Source organism: Malaclemys terrapin, chromosome 2 (genome assembly GCF_027887155.1).
Source record: "Malaclemys terrapin pileata isolate rMalTer1 chromosome 2, rMalTer1.hap1, whole genome shotgun sequence".
Lineage (NCBI taxonomy): Eukaryota > Metazoa > Chordata > Testudines > Emydidae > Malaclemys > Malaclemys terrapin.
In genome coordinates this window covers 18,075,700-18,090,791 of record NC_071506.1, presented here as the reverse complement: position 1 = coordinate 18,090,791, position 15,092 = coordinate 18,075,700, and the positions used below count along the sequence as shown (strand labels likewise).

The 15,092-nt window shown below is 37.8% G+C and overlaps 1 protein-coding gene across 4 annotated transcripts in view; it reads right to left on the bottom strand.

The window, feature by feature from the left end:
* Positions 1-15,092, bottom strand: part of ASAP1 (ArfGAP with SH3 domain, ankyrin repeat and PH domain 1) — a 285,790-nt gene that overhangs the window by 119,709 nt on the left and 150,989 nt on the right. For all 4 annotated transcript variants that reach the window (XM_054019003.1, XM_054018999.1, XM_054019000.1 and 1 more), the window contains 3 exons: positions 14,333-14,478; positions 5,052-5,126; positions 4,668-4,717 (listed from right to left, as the gene is read on the bottom strand). In XM_054019003.1, coding sequence (XP_053874978.1) covers positions 4,668-4,717; positions 5,052-5,126; positions 14,333-14,478 — 271 coding nt within the window. The remainder of the gene's footprint in view (positions 1-4,667; positions 4,718-5,051; positions 5,127-14,332; positions 14,479-15,092) is intronic.

Here is a 15,092-nt window from a genome sequence, read left to right as displayed (position 1 = left end):
AAAAGGTCAGAGATAGTTCCAAAGAAAATAAGAGGTAAGCGCAGAGTCTAAATCTTAAACCTTATTAGACTAGGCAGTATTTGGATCCAGCAGTTTTCTCACCCCACTGGATGTTACAGTTCTTAATACACAGGCTTTCCCTTTTAAGCCCGGGACTAGTCTCCTCAGTTGAAGTCTTTATCTTCCCAGCATTCTTGTCACTTCCAGCATAGGTGAGAGGAGAGGAGAAAGGCAAAAGCACGTTGCCACTGTCCCCTATTTTATATCCTCAGTCTGTGTGTCTGGAAAACACTAGCCCAGACACATCCTGATGGGCTTTGCTAAGTCACAAATGAGCAATCCCCCATTGTGTGATGCTTGCACACAAGTGTGGGTTCTGCTGACGTCTGTTCTGTCTTTGTTTACACGGTTGGTCATACTGCCTGTGGGGTTGAGAGTATGGTGTTGACCGGAATCTCTGATTGTAAAACCTGCTCTGTTTCTTTTTGTTTGCAGGTACATAAATGCACAGGGTTTTTAAAATTGCCCTTGAGTCTTTTAGGGTTTGTAGTGACACATCAGTTTTGTCTGTGAATAGTTTTTGACCCTCGAAGAGTAAGTCCTCGACCGTTGCCTGAACCTCCCTCGGGAACCCGGAGAGATGGAGCCAAGATGCACGGTGCATGACCACAGATGTCGCAATGGATCATGCTGGCCATGACTGCAGAATCCAGGGAGGCCTGTAGGGCCGTCCTGGTGATAAGAGACCCTTCGTAAATGATCGCCTTGTGTTTTGTTTTTTTTTTGTCATCTGGAAAATTTTCAATAAATTCGGACATTTTGGAGAACACATTGTGTGTGTATTTTGCCAGTAGGGCCACATAATTGGCTATGCGGAACTGAAATATAGCAGAGGAATAGGCTTTTCGTCCGAAAAGGTCTAACCTTTTCCAATTCCTATCATACGTGGTCGTTCTGGACTGGTGTCGTTTTCCCCTTTGGTTGACCACCTCCATTGTTAAAGAGTTTGGTGCGGGGTGTGTAGATAAAAAACTCAGCCCCTTTAGCCGGCACATAGTATTTTTGGTCAGACCTCTTATATGAGGGTGGTGCTGTAGCCGGTGTCAGACAGCTTATTTTTGCAGCCTCCATAATAGCATCATTAATTGGCAGGGCTATCTTTGCTTCTCAGGATGCCTGGAATATGTCTGTGAGATTATGTTGGGTTTATGATAGTAGTTCTAACAAAAGGTCTAGAGATTCAGCTACCCTTTTGAAGAGGTCCTGAAAGGATTTGAAATCATCCCCCATAGTGGTGGGTGGTGGCATTATGGTTTTGTCTGGTGACGAAGATGAGAGGTGAGTAGGTGGCGAAGTTTCATGTTCAGCTGTGTCCTCAGGTTCTTTAGTCTCTTCCTCTTGTGTTTCTGAGGGTGCTGGGACAGTTGGTGAAGGGGATCATGCTGTTCTGGACCTAGGCAGGCTAGGGTCCTGCAGTGTTGGGCCCTATACATTGCCCACAGATTCCAGTATGGCCAGTTAGGTGGGAATGGTATGGAGGGCAGTGCCCATGGGTGACCATACCAGTCTCGAATATCTGCAGGTGGTTGGTGGTGAGATGGTCCAGGGTTGTGTGAGGAGTGGCAAGGAGTATATATTACTGCATCATCCTCTTCTTCCTCATCACTGGAGATAGGAGGGACTAATCCACAAGGAGTATTCAGCTGAATTGGTACCGATCTGGATGGGATACCCTCAGTACCGAGTAGAGGAGATTCAGGCGTTGAGGCCACTATCAGGTCTCATGTCTCATGAATTGCTGCAGAACCGTGAGGCTCGGTGCCGGGGACGGCATTATGGATGGCCTGGGAGTATGAATTGCAGCTGCCGGTGCCGAGGATTGAGAGCTATGTGGTATATGTACAGCAGATGGTGCCATTGTACTGCTTGGTGCAGAGGTCTTCTTTGGCTCCGTGGGTGCAGAGCTGGAAGGTTTCACTTTACTGTGTGAAACTCCATTTGAGCTTGCCCACATAGGGTCTTTAGTTCTTCGGGAACTCTCGGTACTGGACGTTCCTGGTGCCTTACAGTCTGGCGATATTGGTGCCGTCGGTAACGGGGAAGATTTTTCAGTTGCAGATTGTTTTCTCTTAGGCGATTCTCGGTGCAAGGATGTCTGCAACCACTTTTCGGTAGCCTTTCTTGGAACAGGCTCCTTGGCAGCCGTTGTTGAAGCAGAACCCCTGTCAGAGGCTGCCGCTGGCGACCGTTGGCCAGTGCGTGTCCTGGACTCAGGGTCCGAAGCTGGCCTGTGGGATTTCTCTATCACAAGGTGCTTAAGTTGGAGATCCCTGGTTTTTCTTGCCCTGGTTGTCAGCTTTCTGCAGTGTGGGCACTTCTGAGTAATGTATGTCTTGCCAAGGCAGCGGACACACTGTGTGGCCGTCAGAGACCAGTATGGAGAGTCTGCAAGTCAGGCAGGGTTTAAAATAGGTCTGCTGGGCATGCCTGAGAGAGTCAGTCTCTTAAAGAAAAAAAAAAACAGGGATAAACCCTGTTTGAGGCTATAGCTGTCTGCCTGACAGAGAGACAGGAGTAGACAGGGAAGGTAAAAGGAAAAATATTGTTTTTTTGAATGAAAGAAATAAAAGAAATTACAGTAAGGCAAGGGGATACAGTAGCTAACTACAGCTAAACTAACACTATCAAGAAACAACTATGAACTATCTTCTGTTAATCCTATATGAGGTAAGAGGGGGAGCTGCTGATCGCTCCAACTCAAGACAAAGGCAGTAGAGAAGGAACTGAGGGACAGTTGGCTGTACATCACTATGTAACCACTTGGAGCACCAACTGGGCACAGCTATCACAGATTTCCGATTACAAGCGCAGGGCATCAAGACACAAAGTAGAGCACCCAGAGGGACACTCCTCGAAGAAGGAGAAATTTTTCCATCAGCCCTGGAAACTCAGCTTAGGATCTCATAGACAAGCTGTGTTCTGTTTGGCTTATGTATCACCAGAAAAGCTTCTATATACCAAATTCTGCTCTTAGTGACATCTGCACAACCCAAATGGCCTTAGCAGAGTTCCATAGGTATCACGGAATGTCAGAGTTGACCCACAATTGCAAATGTATACAGTCAGCTATTCCATTGAAAATATATGGGCCAGAAAAATATTCAACATATTTATGGAAGAGTGAGCCACAGCTCTCCAGAGCTAGCAGGAATAAAAAGTAATTTCATATGCAGATGTGACTGAATACACAGTTTAGTAAAAACCATTTTTTACTTGGACATTAATCCTTTTGCCTTAGATTCCTCTGGAAGATGAGAATATTTATTTACTAATTTACAAGGATTAATATTTGTAATGAGACTTTAATATTAAAATATCTGTGTTCAGTGCTAAAATTATGTATTTAACATTAATAAAAATCAATCACTCTTAGTGGTCTGACTTTTCTTTCTCTTTTTTTTTCTGCTTACATATAAACTATAGAGAGCAAGGCAAATAATGTGATGAATAGGAGAAACATAAGGAAGAAGATAGATAAACAGAGTAATAAAGCGTCCCTTAATCACATTATTAATCCCAACATGAAGTGTACACTAATTATCGTCAACGAAATCACCACTGCTGACACCTATCCAAAATAATATTGTTTAAAATTATATCACTTATCCAACCATCCTTTTAACCTTGTCCCAGGGTCTACAACCACTCTCAGTAAGAGACACTGAATTTTTAATATAACACTCCAAAATCTAATGCCAATCCAGAACTCACTTCCATCACGTCTACCCTTGAATGCACTAACAGATTATCATGGGCCCAGATGCCTGAATTATGCACCAAGAGATGGGTCAGAAATAAAACTACCACACATTGAGTTAGGGGCATTATGAACTGAAGCGTCCCAGAGCTAAAGATGATTTGTCCTTGTAAACTTATTTAAAATTAGTTTTGCATTACAACTAGTATACATACCTAAAATATTGCAAATGTATGATTTAGTAATTATTTTATTTGCTTTTTCATTTCTGACTATTCATCACTTCTTATAACTAATATTCCTTCTGTATACACAGACTATTTTATCCTATTGTATACTGCTTAAGACTAGAGGGTGTGAGCAGCTGTTTTAAGATTTTTTTTAATCTATAACACCTGTGTCACATATCCACAGAAGTTTTATTGTATCTGCCGTGTCTAGATATTATATATATGGTGTATAGTTTGTATGTCTGTATACCAACTGAAAACATACAGTCCCAACTAGAATATTAATGGCTTGATCAGCAACCCAGTCTTCTTCCTTATTCCAGAGGAATATTAGGCATAAGGTATAACTCTTCAATGAAATACATAAAAGCTTGAATTTCCATTAACACTGAAGTTTATATGTCTAATGTGATGTTCATGGCATTGAGAATATACCCATTCTTAATCCTTCATCTTTACAGGTTCATCAATGGTAACAATGAACAGTTCTGAACAAGAATGAAAGTCCAAGAATGTTAGTGACCTGCTAAGTAAGTCTGAGTCATCTACCAAAACTAAGATAAATGGCAGATAGCCTCAGTATCATAATCATCAAGGTTAGAACATAAAAGCTTTCCCTTCTCTGACAGTAAAGTGTTTTCTCTCTTTGTATGAATTATGACAAAATGAAGAATACTTACAATTTGGTCTCATAATCCTTCCAGGCTTTGTCAAAAGGCTTTTTAAGATCCTTAGGAAACAGAAAATGCACTTAAAATATGTTTATAAACACTTTTAAATTGTAAGTTTAAAACTAAGATATCATTCCAAAAATCATAAATGACATTTTTAAGTCTTTTCTTTTAAATCTTTTCAAATATTCCTTTCTCACGGATCTTAAGACAGATATGAACCACACATTTTCCAAGTGGAATTTTAATCATGCATTATACTTAGCAGAATCCATGCAGATATGATGAGAATAAGTGCCAACATAAGAATCTGGATGCATGGATGGATAGTAAGAAATCTAGGCAACCCTGAAATGTTTCCCTGAAAGTACTCTAGGTTCGCTGAACACTTACCCCTTTAACTCCTTTCAAGTCTCCTTTTAAGAGAGAATCCAAAGTGAAGATAACATTGTGGCTTAAGCCCTGGAGCTAAGAAAATGAAGAAAAAGCACTAGTTGAGTTTAAAGAAACTCATAAATATCATGATTTAAACAAATATGCTGCACACATATTTTTGTTTCATTTCACTATCTAATGTAGCTGAACCTGTGGCAAAAAAAAAGTTCCACACTAATAGCAAATTCAGATCCATAAAGAGTTAATCGACATGTACATGGATGGAAACAGAAGCATTAAAAAATATAGGAAACTTATGGACATTCAGGGAAACATGAAAAGTGAAATTAAAATTCACAGATGAAGGAGGTCCAGAAAACAGAGCAAGGTAATTTTCAGTTTCCCTAACAAGCAATAGAACATTACTTGGGGAGCAATTTAAGAACATAAGAACAGCCATACTGGGTCAAACCAAAAGGTCCATCTAGCCCAGTATCTTGTCCGACAGTGGCCAATGCCAGGTGCCCCAGAGGGAATGAACAGAACAGGCAATCATCAAGTGATCCATCCCCTGTCGCCCATTCCCAGCTTCTGGCAAACAGAGGCTAGGGACACCATCCCTGCCCATATGCTGGCTTCTGGGTCAATAAGGCTTTTCTTACAGTTCACCAAACAACAAACAAAAGATATGGAGCAATTCTAGCTTATCAATTGTTGCTTTAAAAAACCAAAACAAAAATAAAACCACAACTCAGACATGAAAGGTCATTAGCCAACTTGGGCTCCACAGGGCTGAAGGGAAAGTTCCACAAAATATAGCAAAAGTGTATTTTAAGTTGGCATGTTTGTTAATTTAAGGAAGTTTGAAAACAATATCCTAGAATGTGATTCTGGAGATGATCACAGCCTCTGAAAGATATGCCTGGGGGGGGGAAGGATCATGAACATGAGCTACTGCTTAGTTATTGATATCTTCTTCATCTAATACAGTTTGTCAGCATTCTTTCAAATCCCATCCTTTTTATGACTCACAGATATTAGAACTGATTATTATCCTTGAATTCAAAGTGGTTGCAATTCACATGACATATAACTCAAGACTATTGTAAAGAAATTCCTTCCAGGATGCTTGAGTGTAAGTCAGTAAAATGAAATACATATATTCTAGCTTTTCATATCCATACAAAAAGTTTGTCCTCACGTCACTAAAAGAAAATCATGAACAGCCATCATATCATCTTCAACTGCAATTGCATCAACTCTCCTAAGAAGCTTGGAGGTGGTTCAAAACTTGGAAGGGAGACCACACAGGAGTGAGACTGGTTGTTCAATAAGTGGGATTCCTTCCCCAAAGCAGTAATGGAATTAACGTCTCAGCATATTTTCTATTAAACAATACTGAGGCCCTTACTATTTGCAGTTATTATAAGATACAAATATATTTACCCCATTCTCTTTAACAAATACCATTATGCGTAACTATCCATAAGTTTTTATCTGACACAATTTTTTAAGTTCTATTGTATAGTCCAGGGGCCGCCAACGTTCGGCACGCGGCTCGCCAGGGTAAGCATCACAGCGGGCCGGGCCAGTTTATTTACCTGCTGACGCGGCAGATTCGGCCGATCGCGGCCCCCACTGGCCGCGGTTCGCCGTCCCGGGCCAATGGGGGCGGCGGGAAGCCGGGCCAGCACATCCCTTGGCCCGCGCCGCTTACCGCCGCCCCCATTGGCCCGGGACGGCGAACCGCGGCCAGTGGGGGCCGCCATCAGCTGAACCTGCCACGTCAGCAGGTAAATAAACTGGCCCGGCCCGCTAGGGTGCTTACCTTGGCGAGCCGTGGGCCGAACGTTGCTGACCCCTGGTATAGTCTGTATATGTTTCAGTCTGTAAACAGAATAGGCATCAGCTCAGATTTTTTTAAGACACTTGTACCCAATTGCAAGTACTATTTTGACTGTGCATACTATACTTGCACACAAATTGCTAAATGCCGAAAACATTCATTCACATTTACAAATCCCACAATGATGTATACAATCACAATAAATGTTTGGACAAATTATTTGCACACCTGTTTTTAAACTCGGAGTCTATATACTGGCTGTTTTACAGACTTTGTCTAATAAAATTGTACAGATATTTAACAGTTTGGCTATAACATCACCTGCTCAAACTATCTGAAAGATGTGTCTACATTAATGTTAAGGGGGATTTTCAATCAAATTAATTTAACTGAAAAAGAAATCTTTTAGCCTGTGTAGATGAGGCCTTTCTAACAGGATAAACAGCCATATCAAAACATTAATATTTGAGTAATGAACTAACATGCTCACACAGTCTTCAAATTTAGAATGTTACATCATTAAGTTGGGTTTGGAGGAAAAATAATTTCTTATTTTAATGGAGTCCTCTTACTATTATCCTTGGAGGAGATCATGTGGGGATCAGAAAATATCTGAGTGTTGATTATGAAACAAAGTTAGTAGTTACAAGCCAACTTTCCTTCCATAAATAGAACAAATTTAGGCATTCTTAATCAGTGCCTCTGACCTCCGGGATATGTAAAAAGGTGGGCATTTCCCAGCTCCAAGAAACCATGATACGAATACCATCAAATTCACTGGGGTGTGTCAAAGCTACTGCTATAATTTCCCATAAAAACCAGCACTTTGAATTTTCTGAACTTTACACCATCTTCAGATGCATAAAAAGAGACCCTAATAATATACCTGTCAACCAAAATAAAATTAAATCCGAACAGGCATCTGTCTCCTTGAATTATGTCAAAAGATTAATAGGACTACTGAATTGGAAACATTAAGAATCCAATAATAAAAATCTTGCACAGAAAAATGTCCGTTTAAGTCAGTAATTCTCTGTACCCAATGATTCTGTGTCTGCATCTTAAGCTAATGCTTCTTGCTTCTTCTACTGTGCAAATGCCTGTCCTTCACACTCATTACAAAAGAATGTGTTTGGCTGTCAAAGCATTTACTCATGAAGTGTAAATGTTTCCCCACATGCACAGACACCAAAGATTTGGGGTAACAAGCACAAAAAATTGTCAGGCAAGAGTCCTCACCATGACATTTTGCAACACTAAAGTTCCAGCTGTTCGTTACTTATTATCAAAGACTCTCCGTACTATTCCTGAATATCTAACAGTTCTCTGGATTCCATTCCCTACTATGCCTTTTCTCTAAGAAGTTTCATGAAGGATGAAAAACAAAATCAGATAGCCAGTCTCCCCTCCCCCCAAAACAAAGTTGTTAAATAACAGAAGGATTTTCTGGTCCTCACTTTAAGAGTTTCTGAGAAACTGTACTAGCAGATGTATTTGTGAGAAAACATCCAACAAGTTTTACTGTGTTAGAGTTCATCATCTTTATAAGGCTGCAAATATAACTACCCAGAACAGGTATCTGTCCAGGTGGAAAACCAATTTCCATATTGTGGCTTTTGTGTATTTGTAAATAAAAAGCAGAAATTAAGTTATTTGAGCAGCCGCATTTTTGAGATTCAGGAGTCCAATTTCCGAGCTCATCAAACACTGATTTAAGAAGCAATTAAAGTTAATTTAGCACAGACACTGGCATGGGTGGGAATTAAAGTAGACTTTTCCAGATTTACCTGAAGAACCAAGGCACAAGTGGTTGTTTTATAACTAACACAGCATAAATATTCCAACTCAAAGTTTAATGGTATTAGATCCATTGGTGGAAATCAGATTCAGTGTTATCTGGACTTTTTTGAAAAGAAAAAGAAAAGAAAAAGAAAAGAAAAGTTGCTTCTCACAAAGTTAACCATAACTTTCACTTTTATTGCTATTGCTTATGATTGCATTTTGCAACTTTGGAAATTATTTATTATACTACGATATACTTCTTCAGAATTGGAGATTGCAAATAACATACACGTAAATATTTAGAAGCATTCAGCAGCTAGCAAATTCTTTGAATATTTTTCAGAATTAACTTCAATAGAAACAACTCAGGTAATTCATGCTGAGAAGTCTTACCAGAAAAAAATTAATGTAGTTTGACTTCCTGTGTATCATAATCCATACAGTTTTACCCAGTTACTCCTGTATGGAGCTCAATAACTTGTGTAACTAAATTAGCAGGATTTCCACATATATTTAAATTAGGGAAAGAAACATTTTAATCAGCTCCTTTCTTTCCCCCTCTGCATATCTCTTTAATCTTCTATTCAATCTTATATTCTAAATGTCTTGACAAATAAAATTTCTTGTTAATGACTTTTATCTTTATCATTTGATAAATGATGATTTTTTTATCATCTTTTATCTTTATTTACCCAATATATAAATTTAATTATTTTAGTTTTCTTCCTTGTTTCTGCACCAGCATCACTCATAATGACAGCAATTCCCAGGGGACACAATGGGAGCTAACTGTTAGAGTTGGGTTAGCAGATGGCACTTATACCACATTTTTTGTGACTACTGTTAATTGCAATGGTGAATTTCTAGTTTTTATTGAGATCAGGATTATATTACTTGACAGAAAATATAACCTATGAAAATATAACAGTCCTATTTGGCAGTGTCCTATGAAAAATATGTCAAAATACAAGAAAAAAATCTGAAGTTCTAAACTGAGAAATATATTTAATTATATTAATGGAACAGTTATATAAAACTAGCCCCCTAACTAAAATATTATTAAAAACAAGAGCTGCTTAGCAAGTCTTGTAGTTCACATATCTTTGTAAAAACTTGCTAGAGGTTTTGACAAGTATCAAGTACGGACCACAAAGTTCGCTACAGGGAAGTATCTTCCAAGCACCAGAGAAAACCTAAGGGTCTATGAAAACACTTAATTTTGAGATGACTATCTTACTGTATCTCAAAGTTCCCAGGTTTTATTCCACACAATAAAGGATTTGGAAGAAAATAACAATAACTAATGTCTTAATAAAAAATGATTGTCTCAAAAAAAAGTATATGTATATTTTTATTCTGGGGACCATGTAAAGCCATTATCAAGATTTTTGGCAGTGAACACTAAGATAATTGTTTTGAAATTTTTTTTGTATTGCCTGCTGGTTTATGAGGGCCTCTCAAATTTAAGGAACAATCCAATTATAGAAGGAAAGAAAGCTAAAAGGAAAACCCTTTGACAAAAAAACCTGCTTGTTTCTGTAGGAATTTTAAGAACATGTAAAAATTTACTTGTGGCTGCTTTGAATAGTTCCTTGTCAATACCAAATATGAAACAAGAAAAGAGAAAAGTTTATATTTCTCTAATGCAGTGGCTGATACATCTAGCAAAATAGATGAAGTCATTTTTATAGCTCGTCAGATAACTAGGCAGCTCTTATGATAGTCTGGTTTCTCCAGTAAAATGGAAGCTTACTTAATATATCCTTTTTATGCAGTTTGTTTCCCTTATTTTTTTCCCTAACGTATCAATTAAAAAAACTAGAATGCTCTGAATAACCTGGAAATATCCCACATTGTAAAGAAAAAACTTATTTGTGCTCTTAGGGGCATTGTACCTCAAAAGTTTTGACACTGCTTATATTATGTTCATTATGTAAATATCCGACTCTTTTAGTTGTGTTCTTTATTAACATGAAATTAGTTATATGCCGATAAACATTCCTATTTATCATTTCCAAATTTCCTAACAGTCATTCCACCATGTTATCCATTATTTTTATATATGGGATTGGAATTTTACTAAGCAATTCATTTGCGTATACTCTCTCATCACTTCCTACCCTCCAGCTCTACAAACTAGATGGCCTAAGGACAATATTTTGAAAAGTGCCTAGTGATTTTGAAATGCCTTAAAGGCTGCATAAAAAGTGGTACTCAGGACTTGCTGAAAATCAGACCTTTAAGATGTTACAAAAGTTGGGTACCCAAAAATTGAAACATCCAAAATCACTATTCACTTCTGAAAATCTTGACCAAAGTCATCCTACTCTCTTTTACATAAGTTCTCCAGATCACTTAGCATCCTAGTTGCCCTTTTCTTCAACTCTTCAAATTAAATATGCAAATGTAAAGGTGATAATCAGAACAGATTTAAAATACTTATGGTTACATTTTCTACCCCCTTTTAATGCACTCTAGCATACTATATACCATATTAGCCTTTGTGATGGCTGCTGCACACTTAGTCAATCTTCACTAAATATCTACGACTCTCAGATCGTAGTATCTGACGGATACTATCTAATGTTAATCCATGAAAATCCATAAGAAAAATATATATAAACTGGTTTTATTGATGTGTGTTGCTTTGCACTTACCACTAACATTTCAACTGTGCCATTATTTCTCCCATATCTCCATTCACCTAATTAACTAGCATAGTTTTCAATATTGCTTTTGATTAGAGAGTTCATGTGGATCATTTTCTAATTCATTGACTCTGGTAGTATTTTTTTTTCATAACACATTTGGATTTCCTTTAGAAATCATTCCTGCTAAATTTCATTTTTGGTCTCAGATTCATTATACATCTTATAATTATGAATACTCTTTCTTGTGGTAGTGAATGTAGTGGTCAGAGCGGTGGACAGCATAAGAATTCCTGGCTTCTATCCCTAATTGCTATTAATTTGTTGTGTAACTCTGAGCAAGTAATTGAACTTTGCTGTGTCACTTTCCCAAAACATCAGAGTTGTAGTAAAGTTTAATTGATTCTAGCTTTTGCAAAGCACTAATATCTTTGAAGTTCTGAGTATTATAATCATTTCTCAGTGTTAATTTCCTCCACTATCTTGTCCAACCATAAAGACTGAAAAGATCCATCTGGAGTTCCTCAATCCTCCTTTGTTCATTTCCTGCCCTTCGTTGATCAGTGCCTTTAAATTTAGCTACTTGAGACAAAATAATCCTGCCATTTATTATGTTCCCTAACACTGTTTTGATTTTGAAGGTATCTATCTCTAGATTTAGCAAAACTTCCCTGGCAAAATTCCTGAATCTAAGGTGTGAATATAGAAAGAATTATCAGCATGCAAAAATGAGCAAATTTTAATTAAATAACAAATCGCCAGATAAACTCAGAAAAATGTTGACCACCTTCAAAATCTTGATTCTTTTGTAGCTCTTATATTGCCAAGTTACCAGAGCCTGCAGCTTCCATGTTTAAATAAAAAACTTGGCCTTTTTTAAAAGTAAGAGTCTCCAGGGATATATCAACTTTTAGGGATATACTAATATTACATGAGCCAGTGATCAGAATCCCTCTGGTATTTGAATTTTGCAGTATTTGTAAGACCATGAACCAAAGGGGAAGTCATCAAAATAAGGAAATACCCAAAACCTCTGAAAAAGCATACATTGCTACAGTTTGAAGGGATCTGAATTTAAAGGAGAATCTTGGAAGTATTTGAGTCTAGATGCCATTGGACAGACTTTGTCAGCACTCCAAACATTTTCTAAACTGAATAGTAAGTGTCTGGATGAAGATTCCATTCCCTTGATGCACACGTCTTATTAACTAAATGTTACATTGAGCTTCTCTGAAAGAATTATGTTGGAAAGTACTCTCTATCCAATGCGACCGTCTGCTATTTTTAGAGGCATTTCTATAGATAAAACAATAGTATTTTAAGCCAAGGTTTATGTTGTGTATGAAATCCTATAGAAGTCTGCTATAGTGCATTCCTGAGCACAAGTTTACAACTACCAAGGGGAGACAGGTTCAATGGAATCAAAGTAACTGGAAGAAATACTTTTCAAGAAACAAGCATGATAACACTTCCATGTTATCTCAGCCTAATTGTGGACTTTAATGGGGAGTGAAGAGAGTGTATGAGTGCAAGAGAAAGTTCTACAGAGACTAAAGACCAAGTATATTGATCTCAAAACTATAAGAAAATCCTATTACTTATGAACAGGGCTCTTCCAAATTCATGGTCCATTTTGGTCAATTTCACAGTCAAAGGCTTTTAAAAATTGTCAATTCCATGCTTTTAGATATTTACATCTGAAATTTCATGGTGTTATAACCATGGGAGTCCTGACCCAAAAGAGGCTGTGGAGGAGGTTGTGAGGCTATTGTAGTGAGGTTGCAGTATTGCCACCCTTACTTCTGCGCTACTGCTGACAGGGGCACTGCCTTCAGAGATAGGCAGCCGGAGAGCAGTGGGTGGTGGAGACATGAGGGTCGCATGGTATGGGGGGAGGGTCATCACTTTTTGGGATTGGCAGGGCCAGCCTTATGGGTGGGCGACCGCCCATGACCCCATGGTCAGGGGGCGCTGTGGTTAACCTCCCCCCAGCCAGCCAGTAACCCCAGAGCGCTTCCCCAGAGTCGTTGGGGTGGAGTAAGGGGGTTAGGTTATCATGTCACAACTTAAGACATAAAACTTGTGGTGGATGTTCAGTGCAGGGATAGTTATCAGATAAAATGAACTGGAGAAGAGTTTGAAGGAGAGCATCCCTTCTTGAAGCTGAAAAAGTGGGGTTTGAGGCTCTGGGCTCCTAGGTTTCGTCAGAGGGGAACCAACCACACTCCTTTTCCTGGTCCCCCGTTAAGAGAGCTGAGGAAGAGGGTTTGGGGCTTCTCTGTCTGGATCAGCAAGGAGCTCACCCCTGCCTCCTCATACTGTACAATTTGTTGCTGGGCACTCCCAGCAGTGAACAAATATACAAATGAACAAATCTATGGTCGAATTAAACCACATCCATGGTGTCCTGTCTTTCTTCCAGCGTGGACAGACAAATGAGAGATGTTGATTTGCAGAGAAGTCAGATAGGATTCTGATTTTCTTTGAAGTGAGTGGTTCTCTGCCAAGAACCTATATTTTAAATGGACCTGCTAGCAAAGAAGTGAGTGGTTTAACTTTTTTGCAAATTGACTTAGTTTCTGGAATAAGAAAATTTTAACCATTAGTATTATTATTTTAAACAGCCAGGTTTATAGACAGAAATTCTGACAGATCTAGCCTTCTTTAGGATTTCTATACAGACCCCCGTAGGAATTATAGAGGATTGTAGGATTCTTCCAGTCACTTAATTGTACATCAATTCACACTTTCATCATTCCATCTGACTAGACATTACCATAACCAAATACAGTATGTGTAATATGTATCTTATTCTTTCCAACTGTTTTTGAAGTGTAACTGTAATTGAGGTTATTTCTGTAGTACACGTACACTGATTTCAGTTTAAAATTAGCTGATTTGTTTACAAGACAACATTCTGATGAATATTTACATAGTTAATCAAATCATCAGGAAAATAAAGGTGCTTTATTGTACTTTGTTTTGAATCATTTTATAAAAATAACATATATAAAACTCCTTACCAGGTTTTTCAGCAGCGTTGATAATTCCTTAGTAAGTGTTGAAAATTTAACAAAAGCAGTGCCAAGATCTGGGTTATCCCGACTTAAAAAATTACTTCCAAATTTATCTAATACTTGTGCATAGTTCTCTTCATTTTGAACATGATCTGAAAAGAGAAGTTCAAAATTAGCAAGTTTCTTTCCTATAACTATCTATTTTAAATCTATACTTTACTACAGAGTATTAATGAAACCAAACTGGTGAATTCACAAATCAGTACCACTGTGTCAAGAAAAACAAATTACTGAATTTACTGAAAACTGGTTATTTTAAAATTAAAATTAACATATAGTCGGAAGTTATTTTTATGTCACCATCTGAATTTAAGGTCACATGTAATGACAATCAATGAAACACAAAATTTATCAATGATTAATAAAGTAATATAACTGAGAAAAGTATGATAAAAAGCTATTTAAGTGGGAACATTAGCTTGTTTTTCAGAAAGTATAAATATCTTCTTTTTTTGTGTGATGTATTGAAATTTACTTGGGAATAAAAATCAAAATGAAGTTATAGCTACTACTATTAATAGAAGAATGTTTAATTACAAATCAAACCATGAAGTCAATAGTATTAGAGATATAAATATGGGATATATTTGACCCCCAATCTGTAGATTAAACAGAAGAAACGGCCCTCATGTTTTGTATTATTCATAATAGAATGTTAGAATTTATTTTTCTAATTGTAGAGATAAGATCTCAATGGAAAAGAAAA